Genomic DNA, 12,931 nt, shown 5'->3' on the forward strand with positions numbered 1-12,931 from the left:
TGATTAGTTTAGAACTTGGCCGCTAGGTGGTGGTATATTTGAATTCATTATTTTAGACTACTCAACATATTCCGATATATCAAATTTTCCACATTGTAAATATTCTAATTGCACAAATTATTTTTTTTAGTATGATGTCTTAAGCAATGGTCGGCTGGTGGAAAACGACTGTCATGTGACGGAAATATAATAAGGAATTTTACAGTTTTTAATGACGCGTGCAGACACAAAGCCCTTAACTCCGGGATTTTCTTGGATGACCTAAAACATATTCTGTGAACGCATTTTATTATTTGCATCGCTGGAGCAGGTTGAATACGAGGAAAACTTTTGGTGGACTCTATCACAACATTCATGTTTGCCAAAAATACAACGAACCAAAATACACCAGATCTCGGAAGGAAAAATATACTCAAATATAATAGCTCATTATAGCGCCGCATCTTGGAAGAAGTGCTTATTATATTGAGCAGCGCTTTGTAATTTTGGCTATCCTGAACAATGTTGCCGAATACAACTTGGGTGTAGGCACGAGGGATCTCAAGCTAAAGCAATGGCCCGTATGAATAAAAATTAGTATAATCTACATTATGTAGTTACTACTTTGTAGTAAGGTCCACATGTAGTAAAGTTGCTTTGGTATGAATAATACACTATTTCAAACATATTAGTAAATACTACTTTCGAAAATAAAAGTAGTATTTGCAACAAATTATCGTTTTGAGTGTTTTCGGGAAAAACACATCAAAATAGAGCACTCTGTGATAAAAGGTCAATATTTTCAAAAACTAACATGGGACAATTATGCATAGAAAGGCAGAGTAGTCCTCAAAGGATCCTAGAACTTTTTCTAATAGATCATTGCTCTACATCTAAAATTGGTGGCGTGAGAGCTGAATTAGTGGCAAATGACATTAATGTCATGACAATCCGTGACATTTTTTAATATTTTGTTTTCATGCTTCACATTTTGTAGGAGATCCAATAATGGTTTGAACTAGTGAAAAGCGTATCATGGTTTGAACCATTTTGAAATCAGTCGAAATCACCATCTTATTGGCAGAAAACGAACCTTAAACAGTATGAATGGCATATTCAGGTACACCCGATTCTTTTTTACACGGGGGATGCGTTCCGTGTAAAAAAAGTTTTCAGTTCAAAATTTGAAAATCCGTGTAAAAAAGGTTTATGATTTCTCGACGAATCATGCAAAATGGAGCAACTTTGCAAAAAATTTGTATGGGATTTTTTTTACACGGCCGTGTAAAAAAAATCCGTGTAAAAACAGAATCGGGTGTATACTGGAAGTGATGGAGTTTATTTAAGCTATCGTAGATATTGTTTAAGTATAAAAATGGAGCGATTTAAAAACGTCCTGAATTTGCGCTAAAATTCCCCCATGAGTGGCACAATTTTAAAAAGAGCTCATGAAAGACGCATTTTCATGACACAGGAATGAGATCAATATATCAAGAGAAAACTATTTTTATAGATATTCCAGTAGTTTATCCCTTGAAATGAGCAAGAACTTCCAGGGGTGATTCGGAAGTATTTCCTTGGTTTCGGAAGAATTACTCTTGAATTTTCGGAACAATTTTCCTAGTGAATTTAGATAAAGTTTTATATAAATTAGGTAGAAACTAGAAACTTTGAAGGACTTCTTTTGAAAATGCTGAAAAGGTTAGAATAAAAATTGCCCCGCTGATTGCCCTGTCCATGGATGATGGGGTCAACGTTGATAAGTCAAGTGTCTGCATATTGTTAAAATTGTGAAATAATTTGTTCTTTTATAAGGTACAGTGGGGTAAGTGGGTAAATGGGGTAAGCAGAGGCGACTCGTCCATACGTTCTACCTGTTCATGGAACAGGTAACCATTTTAAGGTCAGAAGTAGGAAATTAATGTCTTGGCAATTAATTATTAGGGCAAATAATTTACTCAGTAAATATTTTTAACGAAGTTTCGCGTAATATTTCCAATGATTTTAACATCTAAAGAAACAAAATATTTCGTAGGCAGATCAAGTTAACGCCACATGCTTGGCGTACAGTCAAATTGCAGCTAAATGTGTGTTTCCTCGACACATCACACCCCACATAGAAAGCTTTTGCAGGTCGTACGATTTATAATGAAGAACCAATAGCAGCGCTGCCAGAAGTCAAATTTAAAGTTTTGCGCCATGACAAATTATTTGAAATAATTTCCTCCTTGGTATGCTCACTCGTTCTCCGCGCGCAGAGAACCAGCGTGAGCGTTGCCAGCTTTCTCCGTTTCCTCATATCATCCTCTTTCGCATGCGAAGCAAGCACGTTTAGATGCAAGTTCTGCTATGCGCGCAGCAGGAGTCAAACCCGTTCGACGCGCTGCGAGAACAATCAACGACGCGATGCACCTTCGGTTAGACTCGATCGTAGTGTCGGGCTGTGCTTTGCCGAAAGGCGCACCGCGCACGCTTTCGTTCATACTTCGATGATTGGAAACAGTTTGTTTTTCTTTTTTCTCCTGATGAATATGCAATGCATCAAGAACAATATTAAAATAATGTTTGCGTTTTCAAAAAAGACATTAAATAATGCTTTTTACGAATACTAAAAATCAATCAGCATAGAGAAAAAGGTATAGTTTTCACTAAATTTGAAGAATTAAATAACTGGAACACATTTCAACTTCTAAATGTGACTCATTGGTCGTAACAATCTGGGGTCGCATCAAACAATAATTGTATAATTTACAATGTCGTGAAAACTCATATGTGAATATGTACGTTATGTGGAAGATATTGACATGGAAAATGTATTGGAGGTAACCACTTTCCTTTGGATGGGACTCGAACCCATGACCCTACAGTACGCTAGACTATTCACATATGATTTTTCACAACATTGTAAATTAATGTCCAAGTCGGGTGGTTTAATCCCCGGAAATAGGCAATTAACTTTGATTGAACTGAATAATTGTATTATTATTGTACTAATAATGGTTAATAACATTTCTTTCATAGCAACAAAATATGTGAGAGTTTAAATATTAGCGGCGATGGGACCCGTGTACCCCGAATGGTGGAATGAGCCGATTTGAAAGATCTCTATTCTGAGCAATATCCAGTTATTGCCAACTGTTATCAAGTTAGATTTCAGACGATTTGCGAGAGTTTAAAATTTTAAGTGCATCTAAATTTAAAGCATTTTTGTAACAAAAGAGATTAATAAGCTATTTATTGTTTTGTAAATCCTTTCTATTTAAATAGTTTTTTTTTCTAATATTTGATTAAGTTGTACAACAAAAGGTTGTAATATTAGATTAAATGCACAACTTTCATTCGAAACCACTCAGCTTGATGAATATTTTTTTATCAGCATGGTAGAACAGGTGTAGCAAAAGTCCACGAGACGCCCCTGGGGGTAAGTGAAAAAAAACGCAAGTATTTCACTGATGAAGCACAGAATTCTTCAATTTCACTACACCATCATACAAGGTCATTCAAATCAATGCGTTGAATAAGTGAAACGTGAAATAATGAATCATTTCAACATGCGAGAGTAAAAGTTTATTAACCTACCAAGTTTATCTTTTGCACAAGTTGTTTTGGGTGTCAATAAATACAAATATTTTTTGATGTTGGTTTCCATAACACATTCAATAAGTGCTTTGATAAGTTGATTTTCTCTGTAGTTTTGAATTCCAGCCATGAAAATTGGGATATGAACATCAAGAATTTTGAAAAAAATATTTTATTGTTTTGCCTGTTTTTTTTTACCACGGTGGGGCAAGTGAAAATTGTCCGACATTGAATGCTATTCTCTATTTTTTTAAACAAAAATAATTTCTATTAAGTGTATATTAACAAATAATACCAATTCAAACTCATTCGAAGGCTTTTGGCTGTCAGAGTGATATATGGCTATAAAAAATCAATAACCGAAAGTGCAAAGCGTGTCAGTGTATTAAATATTCCATGTTTGATAAATAATTCGTAAAAATGGTATTTATAGAACTTGAATACATATCAATACAATTTCAAATATATTAACTGCTATGATTTATTTAGTCAAAATTTAGAAGATTTATCCATTTGTTAATATGGGCTCTTCTACTGAAATCCTAAGTGGATTGTTAATGAATCACAACACTGACGATTCCTAGTTTGATGAATATTTCAAAGATAATTTTTCTGTATACACAAAAAAAAACTATCGCCAAGGTTCATTATCTTACTATAAACCTGAAATAGAAAGTAATGTTAGACACAAATGAAGATGAAATAGAAATGTTGAAGTAAAGAAAACAAAAAAAATGGAGGCACTGCAGTGCACTCCAGAGACTTTCATGAAGAATCAAAAAGCATCACAACAGATCACAGTTATACTCTATTCAGTATAATTATCGTTTGCATGAAAAATATGAACAGAAAATGTGATTTTATATTGAAAAATCCTCTTTTCAAAAGATTTTTTCACTTACCCCACAAGTGGGGCAAGTGAAAAATTCAAACAGGTTTTTTGGTTTTCCAAATATTTTGGATCCTAGAAGTATTTTTCAAACATCTTGTTGTCAGGCATATAAAGATTGAATAGATGATTCGTTTTGTCATAAATATGATCATTTTCAATATTATGTTCAGCTTTTATGACTTTATGAACATGAACTATACGATTTTCTTTACCCACTTGCCCCACTGTACCTTAGTACACATTGCTAGTATTATTAGTACTCAACACATTACCGTTAGACGAAAACGAGATGAATTTAATTGCATCCGAGTATGGTTACACTATTAAGCAGTACTGAAGTACGTACTTCAAACCCGGTAACATTTCAATTTAACAGAAACGCGTCGAGTATTTTTTGCCAATATATAGAAAATAATTAAACACTTGATATATCATACCTCCTTGCAAATACTTAGAGAAGGTGTCGCATGATCTAACATCTTGAGTATATGCTGCAGAGGTTCCGACAGGGTCTAGTACCAGTCTTAACTAACAAAATACTAACACAAAAGACTGGGAAGCAAACGATCATCCATTGCACCAATTGTAGTTCATAGTTCAGTATACAGACCATATGATGCTTTCATCCACTATCCTTTTATCTACATGACTAATAGTTTGACCACCTAAGGTCGTGAGGAGGATCAATCAATGTCTTTTTAAGCCCATCATCAAATGGAAGCTCACGAAATGGTTTGAAATTTTTACTGACTGAATCTAGTTCCGAGACAATGATGATGCTATGCAAGGCCGTCATAAGTCTACAAAGATAGTATCAGGCGTTTTCTTGGAACATGGTTCTTCAAAATATGTAGTTGTTAAAATAGCAGGCTCAAATTTTTGAAGATTGTTTGGTGAACGGTTCTGAACTGTGGCCCATTTTGGCTTTTCGATTCAGTTTCGACTGCTTTCACTAGATAATTTTCAAAACTTTGGACGATTATTGATATTCATCAAATTGTAATACGATATTTTAGTTTCAAAATACGTTTTCATGAAAGGTGTTTATTTGAAATATAGTCAGCAATTCAAATTTAACGAGATGTATCGCCTATACCATATACACATCAACATAATTGTATTAACACTGACTCGCAATTGAAAATTAAAATTTTGAACAAACTTTTAAAGATTCTTTTGTTTGATGGGGACATTACTTCAACGCTATTGATGAAAAAACTACTTCGAAACAATACCACTCACACTGAATACTCCGAACAATATTGAAAGAGACTTTTTATAAGAACTATTTAGATCAGGCCTTAACAGCAGACTGTAATGACGAATAGACTGATCATTTAGGAGTAAGGATTTGTAAGGGTTACCTTGCTGGACAACTATAATTTGTAACATCAGACAACTCTAACTGGAAGAATACAGATATCAACACGACATACTAACAAACACATTTGTTTAACCGCCTAAATACAAGGGAAGCTCTTTGTGATTTATAATTGGATTCAAAGTTGATACATATAATCAAATATTATAACCGACATCTCTACACAGCTTTAATATTCATCATAAAAATATCCCCAACCTGCCCATACTCCTAAGGCAGTGATATACTAGCAGTATATCCCGCAAAACTTAAAACCCCCATGGGTAAAGATGTTGTGAAGCCTATCCTTTAGTCCCTGGTGTATCATGGACGATATGAATTTCAAATTCACATCGGTGACTTGGCCCCCGGCCCCCTTATACATCAATAAAATAAAATAAAATAAAAATAAAAATTGCCCCGCTGATTGATGCGCTACAGCTTTTCGATGAACCTATGCCGAATGGAGTATCCTTCTCCACTGGACTCGATCCTGGGCCAATCGCGTCCAGTCGCCCTGAACATTGGGCGCCCTCAGGTCCCCTTCAACTGCAAAAAGCCATCGTGTACGCGGCCTTCCACGAAGCCTGCGGCCTCTTCCGGGTTCTCTACTAAATATTATCTTCGCTTGACGTTCTTCCGGCATACGAACAACGTGACCAGCCCATCGTAGTCTGCCGTGTTGTATAAGCTTAATAATATCCATATTTATACACCTGGTACAATTTGTGGTTCATGCGACGCCGCCAGATACCGTTCTCCTGTTTACCGCCGAGTATTGTCCGCAGCACCTTACGCTCAAACACTCCGAAAGTTCTCCGATCAGCCTCCTTTAACGTCCATGTTTCATGGCCGTATAAAGCCACTGGAAGAATCAGAGTAGTATATAGCGCGAGTTTTGTTTTCGTTTGCAGACTACGGGACTTTTACGAAGTCCGTAATAAGCCCTATTTGCAGTTGAAATACGCCTTTTCACCTCGCGGGTAACATCGTTATCGCACGTCACTAATGTTCCAAGATACACAAATTCTTCTACCACTTCATTTTTTTACCATCCAGCACCATTTCGCTACCACCACCACTAATGAACCCACGTTGATTGCCAGCAACCATGTACTTCGTTTTGCTGGTATTGATCGTGAGTCCAATCCTCGCTGTCTCCCTCTTAAAAGGCACAAAAGCCTCTTCCACGACATATATCAGCATATACGAATCAGCAGTATCAGTTTCGCCGGAAAACCATGTTCAAGCATAATTTTCCATAATTCATTCCGTTTCACTGAATCGTACGCCACCTTGAAATCAATCAACAGATGACATAATTTTGTACGCCGAATTAAGGAGGTTATTCCTCGGTAATTGGCGCACTCCAGTCTGTGCCCTTTATTAAAGAGAGGGCAAATGAGGCCGTCCAACCAGCTAGCAGGCATTTCCTACCACCAAGGATGGAAGAATTCATTCACACGCGTGACTCTTGACGAATGCGATCATTGCTTTGACAGTTTGTTCCCGTTCATTTGCAGTATGGTGAAATCTCTTCAAATGAACCAAAGCGATTTTTGATACGGGTGATTCCACAAAGCAATGAACTGAGAGAATGAATGACAGCAAACTACGTGATTCAAGCAGAACGTAAATCATTAGCCGAAAATTTGAATCCGAAGATTCTTGCGTGAAGGTTCACACGTGATTCAATCTGTTTGTTGGAATTTGATTGCAAGATTGTATCCTTGAGGTTTCACGGGACAGTTTTTTAAGGAGCAATGCATGCAATAACATTTTTATTAGGAACAAATAATCTAGTTCATAACAAAATATATATAGAATTGGTTGATATTCATGATTTTAGAAATATGAGCATAAGTTTGTGTCGAATAGGAACAAGGACTCCACTGCTGAGGGTGGGTGGCTGGGTTCGATTCCCGGTGCCGGTCTAGGCAATTTTCGGATTGGAAATTGTCTCGACTTCCCTGGGCATTAAAGTATCATCGTGCTAGCCTCATGATATACGAATGCAAAAATGGTAACCTGGCTTAGAAACCTTGCAGTTAATAACTGTGGAAATGCTTAATGAACACTAAGCTGCGAGGCGGCTCTGTCCCAGTGTAGGGATGTAATGCCAATAAGAAGAAGAAGAAGAAGAAGAAGAAGAAGCTATATTTTTGTGCCAAAGAGAATTATTGACCCTATTGGCCTCGTCCGGAAACCTGTAGAGTGTCTTAAGGAAACCGGCGATAGGTAACAATTTCAGATTAACACCAAAACCTGGCATGTGACGGTTCTTTCTTCATGATTTTTCTAGAATCGACATATTTTGTTTTTTTTTTTTTTCGAAGAGGACCACGGACGCCTTTGATAACCTCCGGGACCCTCTGGAGTGCCCCGGTGGAACTAGTGACGGGACAATTTCCGTTGTACACCAAAACACTAAAACTCCAAAATAGGAATTTATATAGGGTAAAGTGCCCAATAGTGGACCCTCAATCAATAGTGGACCCTCCAACCTTTTTTGCATTATTACAGTACAATGTAAACATTTTGCTATGAAACTCCATCGGGAGAACCTACCCATCTGATCACGTCCGGGAACCAAAATATGCCAGCTCGTTTTTCATGATTTTTTCGAGAATATGCATATGTTTACACCAAATAAAACTATGGAATCATGCAGCGAAATTACTTGAAACAAAATTCTATTCTCTTCGAGGAGCAGCAAGGATCTAGTCTATCCAGCCTCCCCTTTGCACCAAAAACTCAATTTTGTTTCTCTTGCTTTGCTATATGGAATAAAAACGTAACATTCGGAAATATGTAAAAAAATATCACGGAAATATGTAAAGAATTATCATAGTATTAAACAAAATTGAATGTATTTATGATTTCATGATATGGTCATAATTCCACAGCCAAGGTTCCGCTAGAATTAACAGGAAATGGGAGAAAATGAAACGATGATTATAATAGAGCAAACTGTAGCGAGCTACGATTCTTCTCCTTCAATAATGGCAGCGATTTGAGGGAGCAGATCTGGACTCAGGGCAAGGGCGTTGAAGACCATTCCCCAATGAAAATAAATACTAAGGTATGGAAATCCATATATTGTATGCATGCCTTTCGTGTATGGCGAAAAAGCTTCCACTACTACATTCGAAACAGCTCCCATAAGAAGCCGTGCAAATATGTACGTCACCATTTGATGTTTACATTTTCCATTATCCACTAATACACTTGCATTTGGTCTTCTTCCTCACCTTCTATCTATTCTCATTGACCATTCCCCCTAACAATTTACCCACCAATCAATTCCGTAATTAAACATATGTCATAAATTATCCAAATGGATTGGTGCAAACTGATAGAAGGGAGTAACAACATACGATAATTTATTAACTGATTGTGGGAAGAAATAGTGTTTGTGATGAAGCACAAATCAATAGTTTACTATTGAAAAGTTCTAGATTTCGATGCTGATTTTGAATCTTAGGTATTGTTACGATTTGTTTTATTTTGTTCGAATAGTTGTACATATTCGATTGAGTCTGTGATTGCGTCAGTTTTGTTAGTTGAGTCTGTTTTTGAAATCGAGAAGAAAGCCTTAATTTAGGCAATAAAATGTTAAGTAGTGTTTGTTCCAGACACATACCTCGAATCGTTAATGCCAAATAGCACTAATTCAGTGATGCCCAGCATTTTGGGCGTTTTGCCTTTCTCGTATACTAAGTATACGTAAAGGCTATATGATCACTTCAAAAACAAACTTTTTATAGAAGGCCCGGAGACTCATAGTGTTATATACCGATCGACTCAGCTCGACGAATTGAGGTGATGTCTGTGTGTGTGTGTTTTTTTTTTCTTCCTAAGCAATGGAGGGGGAATCTGCTCAACAGACATCCTGGGTAGTCCAGGAAGTGCGGGGTTAGGGACCACCTCCAACAGCAAACGAGAGAGGCAGGACTACATCCCGACCCGCTAAACCGTTTCCATTGCCGCCAAGCCCATAGTCCCTTCGGTACAACCAGAAAGTAATGCTTCAAAGGGGGGCCATTGCACGACGCACCCTCGAGGTTAGCTGCGTGTTCTTGCAGCATCGAACATCGTGACTTTGCTGGAACAAATCAAACAATTGGGAGGGTTCGTGCAGCATTGTGCCTTATGTCCCTCCAATCCGCAGCGTCGACAGAGCTTGCTTCTGTCAGGGCCTTCGCAGTCCCATTGCTTGTGCCCCGGTTCCAGGCACTTGAAGCAAACTTCGGGTTGTTCGTATATGCTCACAGGGCACACCGACCATCCCACCTTGACACTCCCTAACTTGACTACTTTGGAGGCGTCTGCTGCAGATAGCCGAAACAATGCTGCCTGCATCCCTGTCGGACCTTTCCGTAGCCGAATGGCTGCGGTGGGCGTCTTCACTTCACACTGTCGCCGCAGTGCCGTGACGAGCTCTCCGACTTCGGTGATCTCGTCCAGGTCTTTAACCCTTAGATTCACCTCCGTCGTAAGCGCCCCCACCTTGACCGTCTCGCCTAGGACTTCCTCCGCCAAATTCTTGTAGGCGGCGCCCTTTTGCGAGACGCCCCGCTTCAGCTCGAGGATCATCTCGCCCATCCGGGTACGTCTTATTCGACGTACGTCGGCGCCGAGTTCACCTATTGAAACATGGCCAGATCAGACTAAAGAGTAATGGCCAAAATTATTATTACCGCTAGATGGATTAATCAGGGTTTTTTTTTCTTTAATTTCCTTCTAACACAATAAAATTGAGCTTTGACCTTACAAGTTAGTACTTGCACGAAATCTTTTAAATATATCTATCAGCTGTGCGTATTAAAACTAATATTGGTGTTAATATCACTCCGTACGACGCGATCAAAGTAAACTTACAGTGCGTGAAATCAATGCTCATTTTTATTGTGTGAGAAGCAAATTAAGGCAAAAAAAACATCCAAAGTGCTGAGCACCACTGCACTAATTGATTCGAGGTGCCAAACTAATTGCTGTAGATAATATGCGCAATACGCAATAAAAAATTATTTGCACGATTTGACCGAAGGACCGAAATCTCATATGAAACCTCGTCATATCCCGTAGAGGGCACCACCTAGTCGTCTCTCTCAGGGCACCACCTAGTCGTCTCTCTCAGGGCACCTAGAGAGAACGTGCATTACTTTAATTTGCTATTTGCTACATGTTGATTGTGCATCTTCATGTTTGTTTAAAATAATTGTAACGTGGGGCTGGTTACACTGGCGCCCAGCTAAATAACCCACAATGGTAGGAATGATGATTTGATATTACGGCAAGAATTGATTTGATTGTTTAGTGTCTGATTCATTTGTAGTTTAATTCAATGTAGGATCAACAGAGTTAGTTTAGTGTAGTGTATCTGATCATAGGACAATTTGCCAAGACTCGTTAGCGTTCAAAAAATGTTTGTTGGGATTCGCTACCGTTTAAGAGGTTTTAGAATAGATTTAGTTTTTTGAGATTTGTGGCTTAGGTTAAGTTTCTAGTCTGCTAGTCCTCTAGTCAGATTTTTCGTCACTAGTAGACTTGAGCATTTTTCATGATTCGGTTCTCTGTTAGATAAGGTTGTATTACGGCTCGTTTTATTTTGTTCGAATAGTTGAAAATATACGATTGGGTCTGTGTCATTTGTATTAGATTGCGTCAGTTTTGTTAGTTGAGTCTGTGTCTGGAATCAAGAAAAAAGCCTTAATTTAGACAATAAAATGTTAAGCAGTGTTTGCTCCAGACACAGACTTCGAATCGTTAATGCCAAATAACAATAATTGATTGAGGTGCCCAAATAGAATGAGAAACAAACTACACAAACGGTCAGCTATGAATACAGCAAACTAATTGCTGTAGACAAAATGCGTAATACGCAATGAAAATATATTTTCGGGATTTGACCGATGGACCAAAATCTCATATGAAAGCTCGTCATATCCTGTAGTGGACACCACCTAGCCGTCTCTCTCAGGACACCAAGAGAGAACGTGCATTATTTTAATTTGTCATTATTACATGTAGATTGTGTATCATTCTTCTTCTTATCATTACATCCCCCACTGAGACATTGCCGCCTCGCTGCTTAGTGTTCATTCAGCACTTCCACAGTTATTACCCGCGAGGTTTCTAATAATAAGCCAAGCCTAGTTACCATGTTTGCATTCGTATATCATGAGGCTAACACGATGATACTTTTATGCCTAGGAAAGTCGAGACAATTTCCAAACCGAAAATTGTCTAGACCGACACCGGGAATCAAACCCAGCTACCCTCAGCATGGTCTTGCTTTATAACCGCGCATTTTACCGTTAGGCTAAGAAAAGCCCATATTGTGTATCATTATGTTTGTATAAAATCATTGTTACAGTGTATTTGCAACCAATTGGGTTTTTTAATTTTGAAAAACATGCTGATTTTTTTTATTCATCCGATAAGAACGCATTTTTCTGAGCTTCAACATATTTTTTTCACACTCATAGACCCTATATTTGATGCTTGGCAGTTAGCTCACATGTTGACTGCTCGGCCCATAGTAAAATCTAGTTAGGGGTGTTCAATACGCGATGTTATTAGTTTTTTCGAAACTGATTTAAAATAGTTCCCGTGCACCAAAATTCATGAAATTTTGGATTTAGACTCAGTTATTATGATAGATTCAAGATATGTAATAATCTCAATACCCCTAAAAAACCCAATTGATGACAAAATTATGAAAATCCGTTGAGAAATTATCAAAACCTATCATTGTTTTCGTGACAGTCTTATTTCTGCAAATTTGAAAACAAAGACGTAGTCCTACGTCAAAAATAATTTAAACACAAGCATTTTTATTCATTTTTATTTAGAGCTAACTATTGATTCTTTTCTTCTCGTTTCAGTACAACCTCTGCAAATAGTTTATTCTCTTCGAATTCAAATACGGGTTCTTCGTTAAGTAGTAGTAGTAATACTCCAAACGCTCCTGGCCCACCGTCCTCAAAGGACATTAGTAAGGTAAATACCAAACAATGATAAAGCTCGTCTCAACTGTTACCCTGTTTGTTCATCATAAAGGAAAATGATTCGAAAATATAAAAAAAAAACATTTGTATTTCATATCTTACTAGTTT

The 12,931-nt window shown here is 37.6% G+C and overlaps 1 protein-coding gene across 7 annotated transcripts in view; it reads left to right on the forward strand.

Moving 5' to 3' along the window:
- LOC134211850 (serine-rich adhesin for platelets) overlaps nucleotides 1-12,931 on the forward strand; it is a 110,588-nt gene that overhangs the window by 58,385 nt on the left and 39,272 nt on the right. For all 7 annotated transcript variants that reach the window (XR_009979119.1, XM_062689168.1, XM_062689173.1 and 4 more), the window contains one exon: nucleotides 12,701-12,815. Coding sequence is in view for 6 of the 7 variants with exons in the window: in XM_062689168.1 (XP_062545152.1) it covers nucleotides 12,701-12,815 (115 nt within the window). In the remaining variant the exon portion in view is untranslated. The remainder of the gene's footprint in view (nucleotides 1-12,700; nucleotides 12,816-12,931) is intronic.

The sequence above is a fragment of the Armigeres subalbatus genome, chromosome 2 (assembly GCF_024139115.2).
Source record: "Armigeres subalbatus isolate Guangzhou_Male chromosome 2, GZ_Asu_2, whole genome shotgun sequence".
NCBI classification, from domain to species: domain Eukaryota; kingdom Metazoa; phylum Arthropoda; class Insecta; order Diptera; family Culicidae; genus Armigeres; species Armigeres subalbatus.